Source organism: Fulmarus glacialis, unplaced genomic scaffold (genome assembly GCF_000690835.1).
Source record: "Fulmarus glacialis isolate BGI_N327 unplaced genomic scaffold, ASM69083v1 scaffold46190, whole genome shotgun sequence".
NCBI lineage: Eukaryota > Metazoa > Chordata > Aves > Procellariiformes > Procellariidae > Fulmarus > Fulmarus glacialis.
In genome coordinates, this window is record NW_009186715.1 from 1 (window position 1) to 11,903 (window position 11,903).

General features: G+C 40.3%; 1 protein-coding gene across 1 annotated transcript; it reads left to right on the forward strand.

Annotated features, from left to right (window-relative positions):
• The first annotated feature begins 4,394 nt into the window (after positions 1 to 4,394).
• On the forward strand, positions 4,395 to 9,114 carry BTD (biotinidase). The gene is made up of 3 exons (XM_009572433.1): positions 4,395 to 4,625; positions 6,150 to 6,299; positions 7,783 to 9,114. The coding sequence occupies exons 1-3, from the start codon at positions 4,395 to 4,397 to the stop codon at positions 8,965 to 8,967; spliced, it is 1,566 nt and encodes a 521-aa protein (XP_009570728.1). The 3' UTR covers positions 8,968 to 9,114.
• The last annotated feature ends 2,789 nt before the right edge of the window (positions 9,115 to 11,903 follow it).

Genomic DNA, 11,903 nt, shown 5'->3' on the forward strand with positions numbered 1-11,903 from the left:
GCACTCGGCGTGTGGCAGCTCGACCTCGAAGGGCCGTGGGAGCTGCAGGGCGAACCGCGTTTGTAACTAGGGCGCCGCCCCCGCAGTGTAACCCTCCTGCTTTGCGGAGTTGGTTAGAGATTGCTAACGCAAAGCGGGGCAAAGTACAGGGTGGTTTTAAATGAAGATACCCGACGCCGAGGAGAAGCGGGAGCGTAGTGTGAGAGGCTTCTCCAAAGTCCTCACCGAAGGATGGTGCACGCCATTTTACCTGGCTCTGCTCATCCTGGCCACACTGAGCTTGTGCATGTCTGAGAAGTGACACAGTTGACAGTATGTTCTGCCCTGCTCTCCGACGTGCCTGTTGTGCTACCATCTTGAATTGTTCGAGCTGAACCACTAATAACAGCAGCATTCAATTCATCCTCTGTCAGTAAGAGACAAAGTGTATTTCGGGAATGCTGTGAAATGTATAAAACTTCTTGCAAAACGTTGTATTAGGATGGGCAGCATTCTTTAAAAATAGGTTGCACCTCTGGATAAAAGCCAGGAAACTAGAGCGGTGTTACCCAATGCATTGCACACAGAATAAACATTTTTCAGAAAAGGAAATGCAAGATGCCAGTTTACATTAAGCTATGATTGCATTGCTAAAAAAACCTTCATAAAAACCTATATAGTAAAATACTGTATTAAAATATAGTGCAGCATATCAAAGCAGTAGACAGGAGGGATCAGTGGAAAAAACTTGAATTTCACTATATTTTTACATGTATGTACGGGCTGTTGTGTTATATATTCTATATATTAGAATGGCAGCAACATCACAATTCATGGATATCACTCAATGTAAAAGAGACTTTTAATTATTTTTTCATAGCAAATTTAATATTTTGCCTAGTAAATATTACCGTTTATGTTACTATAGCTTAACAGGCATTTGCTGTTAATCACTTAAGAGGACCCAGACTAGTGCTGTGCTACTTCTGTTTTTTGCAGTCTGTTGGATTCTTCTGAGTATAAAAGTGCTAAGAAGCACGGCACGTATTGCCTTTCTCTGTGTATCCATCTATGTATGGGTGCGAGTAGACAAACTTCTAAGTTTCCGAAGTTGTTGAAAAATGAGTGACTGGATGCTTCACTTCACAATGTACTGAGATTAGATGGTTCTGAAAAACTGAATAGGAAAACAATCTGCACTGTGACTGGGGGAAAGACTTGTCTGAATTGGCATCCAAACTTAAACACCAGTCTTTTTACCTTTTGTATAGAACTGTAACTAGAATACTGTGACTGCATGACAGTAATACTGCTATGAAATACTTATATTTGGGTGAGATGATCCTACTGAAGCGTATCTGCCAGGCAAAAGACCACATAAATCACAGGAAAGGGACAGAAAAAGAGATTAAATTATAAAGCATTTCAGTTCATGAAAATGTCTTCTAAAGTTGTGGTTCAGGTGAGGTGACAGCTCTGTAGACTCTAAACAAATTAACTTCTCTTCAAGGAAAGGATTTATTAGATAGCGTAGCACTTTCTGTTAGGGAAAAAAAAAACAGAATGTGGCTGAGACTTAGTTGGAGTCTCACAGACTAAGGGCTGAGTAAACCCTGATGGTATCCTTATTTTGGCTGGAAAGGTTACTATCCCCAAGCCCAGCCTTGGAGCTTGTCACAGCTCTCCTTGTTAGAAGCAATCCATTAGATAGCAGGGTTCTGTTTAAGCTGTCAAATAGGGGAAGGGCATTAGGGAGCACTCACGTAAGTGCTCAGCCATTGTCTGTAGGACTAACAGTAATCACAAGCAAGGGTAAGGACACAGAGGAATTATTTTTGTTATCAAATTATTTTAGTTGGCCTAGGTTCAGCCAGATGGGATTGTGTAGTTGGATGTTCAGTCCTAAACCTCTTGTGCATCTAAACGAAGAAGGGATTCAGGTTAGTACTTTGAGTGTTTCTGACCACCAGAAAATAAACCGTGGCAGAAAAATGAGAATTCTCCAAGCATGTCTGTAAAATACAACATTTTGTAGAAGCCCCTTACCTATTAATTTTTTATGTTAGTGTGTTTGGCTTAGAAGGCAAAAAGGCTATTTTTCTAACGCATAGCAATTCCATCCTGTGATCTGAAACTGTCCAACTTTTTCCATCACTGGTAATGATGAATTCTAATTACATCTTAGTTGACAACTTTGTTGAGGAATGGCTGACTAGAACCCATTCCTGTCCTAAATAGGCATTTTGGCACTGAAGGGATGACAGAAATAGAAAAGAATTAGAAAAGATAGTTTTGTCAGTGAAGTGCAACACTGTGTTTATTTTCAGTGGCTTCCCTAACTGTGAGAGGCTTCCCACCTCTCCTCTCCCTTCCCCTGCTACTGCTTTATATCTTCACATGTACCTTGGTATTTCATTTGCAAAGCTGAGCTGCATAGGACAAAGTAGGATCCTCTGTTCTTGATATACATTGCCAAATGATGCCTCACATAAGTACCGAGTGTTTTCCTCAAGATGCAGAATAGCAAGGGTAGCTTATTGTACATCACTTCTCAAAACTGTTTCTATAAATGGAGTATCTTTAATATAACTGTTTACAGAGATGCCAAGGCTTTATTCTGTTTTTATTGTGCTTTAGGTAACTTAAATTTACCGTTGAAGGCATGTATATATGGACACATTGGCAAATTAAGCCTCAAGAAAATATGAATATGTAGTTGAGCTTAGCAGCATCTAATAGCTAAGTTACTTCTGGACCCTTACAAGTGTTACTATATATTAAAAGTTTTTGGTTGAGCAAACAAGTCTTCTTCTACCATAAGCGCTAAGGTCATTATTTTCCTGTCCTACATGGGATTGTGTTGCTATCAAACCAGTGTTGCAAATAGCACATAGAGCTCATGAAAGCAAACAAGTGGCTTAAACTAAGGTATTACTTACTAAATGCTTTTTGAATAGCTTTCCTCATGTGTCAGTTTGTTCATTGTTAGATACTAAACCAGTTGGTGATTAGACAAAAAAACAGTATTGAAGATTACTTATTTGCTGCTTTTCTTTCTGGAATTTAAGAAAAGAGGTATTTTAGTTAACTTGCCATAGACTTTCTTTTTTAGGTAGAAAACTATGTTTAATATAACATGAATAAAAAATAAAAATGGGATTAGTTTAAAATTTATCTCATTTTCCTGAAGCGGGAACTAGAGAAGGCTCTTCATGCATGTGTCTTTCAGAGTCTGTATTTGCTTTGGAAAAATTCGGGGAGTCATGGATCACAAAGATTGAAAAGCACTAAGAGTGTTTTGGAACATTTTTTTCTTGGATAAGAATTACCAAAGAGCAGATACAATTAAAAAGTCAGTAACTGAACTTGAAGACTGTGGGCTATAGCATCAGTGCATCTCTCCTGCGTGCTCTTTCAACTTCACTGATATTCAGGATTTAATTCCTTAATGATACTACTAACACTGTGGTGACAAATACAGCATTCCCATATTGTGAGAATAACATGGCATTTCTATAGTATTTCTTGAGCATTGCACAGCCATTGACTGTGTGAGTCAGTCCTTGTCCTGTATACGTAAGTATTTTCCCAACTTGGGAAGTCAGAAAGGCTACACGGGGAGCCCGTGTTGGAGAGAGTGTCCCAGCCTTCTGGTCTCACTAATTCTTAATGTCTTTCTAAGAAAAGCTCAGTAATGCAAATTTTCTACATTTTGTATGGATTTTTGCTTTATTGTTATTACTATGAAAGCATTTTTAACCTTACCTATCTGCATTTTATAGGAGGAATGCAGATCTGAATTGCACTCAACATTTTTATAAATGTTGAAAAAGGCCGCACTGTATGAGACAAATTAGTCTATTTATTACATACATGGAGATGGAACAGAGTGAATCCATAATCCATCAGATAAATGCAAAAGTAGTGTCTAGTGTAATTCTTTTGGCAATTCTCTGTTTCAGTAATGATAAAATAAGTTATATCACTACTTGACTACTAAATACTGTGTCCAAGTAACTTTAGGAAATGCTACTTTTAAATACATCCCCCATCACCACATGGGGGAGAAACTGCAAATTTGCGAGCTGCTTTTAATTTTTCCCAAAGACTTTTTGATATATGGTGCGAAAGATCTATAAATGAATGATAAAGTTAATTGGAAAGGGGTGCAAAGCAAGGAGATCAGTAGAACTATATATGAAGCTAAAATGCTTTTAAACAGGACACAGTTATTTAAAGCACCAACATAGATAGATTTAAGGTTTAGAAACAATATGCACGTGGTCGTTCAGGAATTTGAAAACAACACACTCAGTTCAAACACTGTTAAGAGTCTCAGTTACAGTCCATATTTAATCGTAAATTTCTGGCACTCAAGCTCTACCCACTCCACCTGTTTTTTTCGCACTAGATTTATGGCATACACCATGGTCGATCTGTGCTGGAAGCTGTCCGTCTGCTTTTTTTGCTGTCAAGTTGTTTCAGGAAGAGTTAAGAGGGAAGGGCATTATGTTGCTGCTGTGTATGAACACGAATCCATACTGAGCCCTAACCCAACAGCCCTGGTTGATCGACAGTCTGCGCTGGAACTCATGGGCAGAAACCTAGACATCTATGAACAGCAAGTAGTGGCTGCTGCAAGACAGGTATGCCGCAGCTTAGTAGCAGTTGCGTGTGTCCTATGTATATATAGAGTAAGTGCTATTTGAGGATAATCTTCCACATTTGTGTTCCCAGGCAACTAAAGCCATATTTATATACATAAGTATGGTCTGGTTTTTCAGACATTCTGACCTGCCAGCAGCTCTGGAAAATATCAGGCCAATTAGCAGCTCGCCTAACTTGAGTTATTCCAAGCTTGGAAAAACACGCCTATGGTTATTTAGCATAGGGAAATTAATTTTCTATTTTGGTCTGAATACCTAGCTCCTTTCTGTTTTCTTAAATGGAATGTTTTTATTGAAAGATTGTCTTACAGGCAGCTGTCTTTCGGTTTGATTTTATTCCAGTGCTCTCAATGGAAATTCCTGAATGTTTCTAAAATCTAAGGAAGTTAAATGCTTTGGAAATGAATATTCCACCATTAACAACTTTGTGGAAGTAAAGTTTTCCATTCCTTTCTCCTACCCTCCATGGAACAGTTCTCAGTCTAAATATAATTAGAAGAGAGAGACTGGTATTTCTGGCTGTTCTTATGCACAGCCTTCTTTCCTTCCCTCCCCAAGAAAACCCAAAGCTGATTCTAGTTGGAGGAAGCAGGCATTACTGTCCCTACACAGAGAAGAATTGACTTGCAAGTTTCACAAATCTGTTGTTTTGGAACAGAAGAATTACAGTTTTTATATAATTTGAAAAAGTGGTTGTTTGGTTTTGTGTTTTGGTTTTTGTTTGAGAATGATGACTGGGTATCACAGTCCAGAAGCATATAGCTATTTTTATGCAGTACTGCATCCAGGACACATAAATTATCCCAAAGCCATAGCACAGATAACGCATTTGAACTGACTTTTGAACAGTCACAGGAATTTGAGTGACTGATGCTGGGTGTGATGTAAGAGGAATCCACCACATTTTTAGGACTTCAGGTAGAGCCAGCCTAGCTCCGGCATGGCTACATTTCTACCAGAATCTGCATTGCTTCCACAGTCAAGCTGTTTCTGAAAACAAAACTCCCAGTACCCTATCCAGCCTTACATACCTAATCAAGGTATATAGCCCGGACTAAGTGATACTGCACCTTTGACACAGTTACTGTACCTTTGACAACAGATACAGTACCTTTGACAGAGTTCATCTGCAAATGGCATAATTCTGAAAAAAAAATTAAGATGAATTTTAACATCAGTCTTGAACCTGAATCATGAATGGAGAATACTTTTGATTAGAATTTGGTTGACGTCTGCTCTTATTTGCATGCCAGTAAAATAATGTCAAATACGTTATTTTTAAAAGCTAAAGGTATGCGTCAGGTTAAATAAGCTTTTTTATACACATATTTACACCTATGAAGTCAAAGAAAAGACACTTTCAAACTACATTCATGTCAAAACACACTTGGGTTATCCTTAACTTTCTTTAGCTCTTTTTACCCATGAGATTCCTTTTTTCCTCCCTTCGTATTTAGGTTGGATTTGCTTTGCCTACAGAACATGCCTTTGTTTTACATACAGGGAGCACAGATCATTGTTTTTCCTGAAGATGGAATCCATGGCTTCAACTTCACCAGAAGCTCCATTTATCCTTACTTAGATTTCGTTCTGCATTCACCCTCTGTGAAGTGGAATCCATGCAGAGAGCCCTATTTGTTCAATGACACAGAGGTAAATGTAGGAGTGATTTCTGCAGAGAGGTGGAATAACTGAATGCTAGATTTGTGCTTCAAATTAAGGTTACAGTAGTCAATATAATGAAAGTAAATAATCATGCATGTGCCTACTAAGCAAAATTTGTGTGCAAACCTTAATCGCAGTTGTAAATGGTGACCTACTGTCGTGGTTTAACCCCAGCCAGCAACTAAGCAGCACACAGCCGCTCGCTCACTCCGCCCCGATGGGACAGGAGAGAGAATCAGAATGGTGAAAGCGAGAGAACTTGTGGGTTGAGATAAAGACAGTTTAATGGGTAAAGCAAAAGCCGTGCACACAAGCAAAGCAAAACAAGGAATTCATTCCCTACTTCCCATCAGCAGGCAGGTGTTCAGCCATCTCCAGGAAAGCAGGGCTCTGTCATGCGTGATGGTTACTTGGCAAGACAATTGCCATCACTCCGAACGTCCCCCCTTCCTTCTTCTTCCCCCAGCTTTATATGCTGAGCATGACGTCATACAGTATGGAATATCCCGTGGGTCAGTTGGGGTCAGCTGTCCCAGCTCTGTCCCCGCCCAGCTTCTTGCGCACCCCCAGCCTACTTGCTGGTGGGGTGGGGTGCGAAGCAGAAAAGGCCTTGACTCTGTGCAAGCACTGCTCAGCAGTAACGAAAACATCCCTGTGTTATCAACACTGTTTTCAGCACAAATCCAAAGCACAGCCCCATGCTAGCTACTATGAAGAAAATTAACTCTATCCCAGCCAAAATCAGCACACATACTTTGGCCTATGAAGCTTTACTACCAATAACCATGCACAAGCAAGCAAGAACTTAGTTTGCCATTCAGATCCTATTTGGAGATTGCAGTACTGGCAGTCTTTGGTACAGCTCTCTATGGCATGGAAGAAACATCTCAGTAATACTGTAGTCTGTAACTTTTTGTATTTCTTTTCTATAACTAAAAATCCGTTTACATCTCTGCTTCTCTAAGTTGTAGCTAGTAATCACTTTTTTTTAATTTATAGTAAAAACATGTACTTGCAGGAACAAGCCATTGCAGGTGCAAATGGAGCATTATTAGATGTTTGCTGTTCTAAAGGCACACACACATCATGCCTTGTCAAAGCTTTCAGTTGACCTATGGTGTTTTAAAGCCATTGGTGCTCCTGCAACAGACAGAAGGTTCTGAAAACTAACACCTTTGGAAATAGAGAGATTATTTATTTACTTACTTCTCAGGAAATAAAACCCAGATAATTTTTTCAAAGCTATTTTGAAATTAGTATCTGAAATACTTTTCAGTCTAGAAAACTACTGGTTCCAATAGCTTACATCGCAAAATCATCAGTACATTTAAATTTTACAGATAAGGTCAAAAGTGTTCAATTTCCAGTTGAAAATAATAATTTGAAAAGTATTAAATATGTCATAGCTGCTTAAGTAAAACTTATCCCTCCATATTTTGAAGTGCTTGCATTTCCCCATACTGTTCTCCAGGTTCTTCAGCGTCTAAGCTGCATGGCACTGAAGAACAAAATATTCCTTGTGGCAAACTTAGGAACCAAGCAGCCCTGTGAGCGCACTGATCCTCACTGTCCATCGGATGGAAGATACCAGTTCAATACCAATGTGGCATTCAATGATGGTGGTATGCTGGTAGCCACGTATCGCAAACACAACCTGTATTTTGAATATGCTTTTGATACCCCTCCAGAGCCTGACTATAAACTCTTCGATACCCCTTTTGCTGGCAAATTTGGTATGTTCACTTGCTTTGATATACTCTTTTTTGAGCCTGCAGTGAACCTCATCAGACAATATAATTTGAAACAAGTTGTATATCCGACTGCCTGGATGAACCAGCTCCCGCTCCTGGCTGCTGTAGAATTTCAACAAGCTTTTGCAACAGCTTTCAACATCAATATTTTAGCAGCTAATATCCACCACCCTACCTTGGGCATGACAGGGAGTGGCATATACACTCCAGTCAAGTCATTCATCTACCACAACATGGAAAGTTATGGTGGCAAGCTCATAGTAGCAGAAATTCCTGTGATTACCACAGATTACAAAACCAATTTGGAGAGTAATGAAAGATTCAGAGAGAACTTACATCGCTCATGTAAGACTTTTACAAGCACCCCAATAGACGATCAAGTTTGCTTTAAGGAGGGACAAGAGATCCCTGGCAGAGTATCAGAAAAAGGAAATGAACAGTTACCTCCCCTATTTTATGCAGAAATGATGTATGACAACTTTACTTTCGTTCCTGTATGGGGGGAAAAAGGAGAGCTCCAGGTTTGTGCCAATACCCTTTGTTGTTACTTAAGTTATCGGAGAGCTGCTTTAACCAATGAATTATATGCTTTGGGAGTTTTTGATGGGCTCCATACAGTGCATGGCACATACTATGTCCAGGCCTGTGCATTAGTAAAATGTGGTGGTCTCAGCTTTAGCACTTGTGGACAGGAGGTTACAGATGCCACTGCTCTGATAGATTTCCAGCTATGGGGAAATATGAGTACCCCTTATATCTTTCCTTTACTGCTGACATCTGGTATTACCTTGGACTTTGCTGATCACATGGGCTGGAAAAACAACCACTATTTCATAAGCAAAAATAGAACATCTTCTGGCCTACTGACAGCTGCTCTGTATGGACGATGGTATGAAAAGGACTAGCACAGCTACTTGACTGAATCAGAGAACAACTGCCCATATTTTCAGAGTATATATCTTAACATAAGTTGTTGAACATCTGTACTGCCTAGAGCTTCAGGTATGTTTGTTACATGACTGACTGATTAGATTCCACGTTTGAAATGATAAGCAAAGCACTTAACCTAAGAGGCTGTAAGTACAGCCTACTGTGCAAGGAATTATGTTTAAAGAAAATGTCAGCAATGAGTATCAATGGCTATGTTATGTACTGTTTAAGTACTTTAACTTTCCCTGTTTAAAAGAGAGGTCATTTCAAGACTGTTTTGTCTTTAAGACATCTTACACATTGTTCATAAATTCATTCAACAAGAGCTATGAAAAGCACATAATGAATTGTGGGGCAGCAAGGTTTTTACATAAATACTTCGTGTGCCAGATGGCAGGTTCCTGCTGTTAAATGAGTAAAACGCACCATTGTTTCCAGAGTAATAACTAGATTACATGCCATAAATATTGTACTGCAGTAACAAACTGTTCTACTGCAGTGAAGAAGTTGGGAAGAGACTATTCAAAGAATATTAATTTGGGGTTAAATTCAGAGAAGATAATTTATTCTCAAGTGTTATAATTTTGTGTGGTCTTATTGGCTATTATGACTTCATCTGTGTAATAGCTGTTGAGTAACAGAATAAACGCAACTGTTCCTTTGGTGAGTCCTCGCGTTCCAGTTGCTCAGTCTGTTAGTTGCCTTCCAATGGCCGGGAGGAGCAGTGAGGAGCAGAGCGCTAATGGGAGAGGTGTGAGTCTCCATTTCAGTGGTCTGAGTCAGTTCCGAGATGTGTTCAAACTCAAACCACCATGGCAGCTACAAGTATGCCTACTGAAAGGTGCTCATTAACCTCCTGCTTTGAATTAACTTGCTTTCTGGTTTCAGAAAGCAAAAGAACCAAGAAATTGCTGAATTTCTACCGTAAGGTTTCTTAAATATTTACACAAAATAAGCATATAAATATTTATGAACTGGGCTCTATCAAACCTTCCTTCTCCAAGCTGTATTAGTGTGAGCCAGGACCTAGTCACACTCCGTTTTGATATGGCAGCACAACAGGTTTGTTTATCCTGCAGCATACATTGGACAGAAATATGGAGGGGGAATGTCTATGTCTCGTTAGACAAACTGATGCAGAAGTAGGCCATCCCACTACAGGGTTATCAGAAATCATTAATTCTTTGGCACCCATAGTGGTGTTCTTGCTGAATGCTGCACCAATTCCAGAACATACAAGGTAAAACAGAAAAGCATTTGTGGTGCTTATTGTGCTTCTGGTTCTAGCACCATAATGACCAAGTCTAAAAGAAAAGAACAATGAACGGCTGGAGGATTTCAGCTCTCAGGACAAGCCTCCCCACCTCACTTTGTAGGCTGAAAAACATGCATCCTCTTGCACTAAATACTGTTTTGGCTTTAGTTCCAAAGCAGACTGTTTTTATCACAATAAATTAGGCTAAGCAAGTAAACAGCATTACACGTATTTGCTATGCTTAAGGAAAAAAAATGCATTTATCTGTGAGATACTTGCACAGTGTGTTCCATAGACCTCTTCTAACTTTGGGTATGTCAAAACTGTTAAAAAACAAGCCATTCTGGCCCTACCATTTGCATGGTTTTGCTCTGTCTCTTCCCTGTGGACAGCAGGCGTAAGTATTAGAGTGTGTTTTCATACCTTGTTCCCTTCACCCAACAAAGCAGCCTTTAGTAAAGAGACACTGGAAGAAGCGGAACAGACAGTACTAGACACGATGGAGAATTACCAGTAAGTAACTTCCCCCTCCCACTATCCCGATCTTTGAGTGACAACAGATGCATCTGTTTTGAAACGGGGTGACCAGGCAGTAACCTACGACACTCACCACCACCGATGGGCGGGTTTTGGAAGTCTGTGCTGGAACAGCAATCCCAGCATTGCCCTCCTGAATGCAGCCCAGCGCCCAAACAACCAGGCGTTCGTGTGAGTGAAGCTGCGTACCATTTACTGAGGAGGTATGAGAAGCCTTCAGCAAGGCTGATGTTCACATGGGCAGACTCTTAACACACTGTAACGCAGCCCATCATCTAATATCTCTTCAATGGATACAAACAATTTTATTAAAGCTTCCTGAATGGTTTCCATCTGTGAGTGCAACCAGAAACAAACCAGAACACAAGGATCTTTTGACATATGGGAAGTACAGCTTAAGTCTGGAACAGCTTTAAATCACTCAGTCTGTTGACTTAAATTAAACCAGGATTTGGAAATTTGTACCGAGACCAAAGGACGTCCTGTCGGAGATAGACAGCAGGGGATGATGTCTTTAAAGGGCCTCGACACTGCCTCGGGAAGGGAAAGACAATCAGAGGAACTGTCCAAGTAGGGGTAACGGCACGCGAGTCAGAGGTGTTGGGGGTTTCTTCATAAGGGATCTGCTGCTTTGGGATTCACATGACCAGTGGGTTTTCCAGGTGAATGTGGGGGTACTCTGATTACTGTGAGAGAAACCACCAGAAAGCACACCAAAGGAACAGGTGGCAAACAGGACATTAGAGTTAAGTTACTGAGAGGCACGTGAACAGGCTGAGGAACTGGTAACGGACTGGGACAATCTGTTCAGATCAGAGATCTTCACAATGCGTAAGTGGGCATAAGCTCCTTTAGGCAGATCTCTACAGGTGAAATGAACCGGACTCAAGTGATTGAGCTTCAAGAGCCTCCTGTGATCAACACGGAGGTAAGGAAGCCATCGTCATGAGGCACAGCACGGTCTTGCCCAGGCTGTGATCTGTCTGTTTTGCAGCATCAGGTGTTTAACGAACACCCCAGCATCACAGAAGACCTAAGAGGACCAACGCAAAAAACTGACCGCCCTCTTTGGCCGTGTCAGAACATACCATGTAAAGTGAATAAAAGCCAACTGAAGAA

What these genes read in the sequence shown, in the direction of transcription:
- BTD (XM_009572433.1), top strand. Translation starts at nt 4,395, where the DNA reads ATGGCATACACCATGGTCGATCTGTGCTGGAAGCTGTCCGTCTGCTTT. An exon ending in TAGTGGCTGCTGCAAGACAG is followed by an intron (nt 4,626 to 6,149) that starts GTATGCCGCAGC and finishes TTTTACATACAG; the next exon opens with GGAGCACAGATCATTGTTTT. An exon ending in ATTTGTTCAATGACACAGAG is followed by an intron (nt 6,300 to 7,782) that starts GTAAATGTAGGA and finishes ACTGTTCTCCAG; the next exon opens with GTTCTTCAGCGTCTAAGCTG.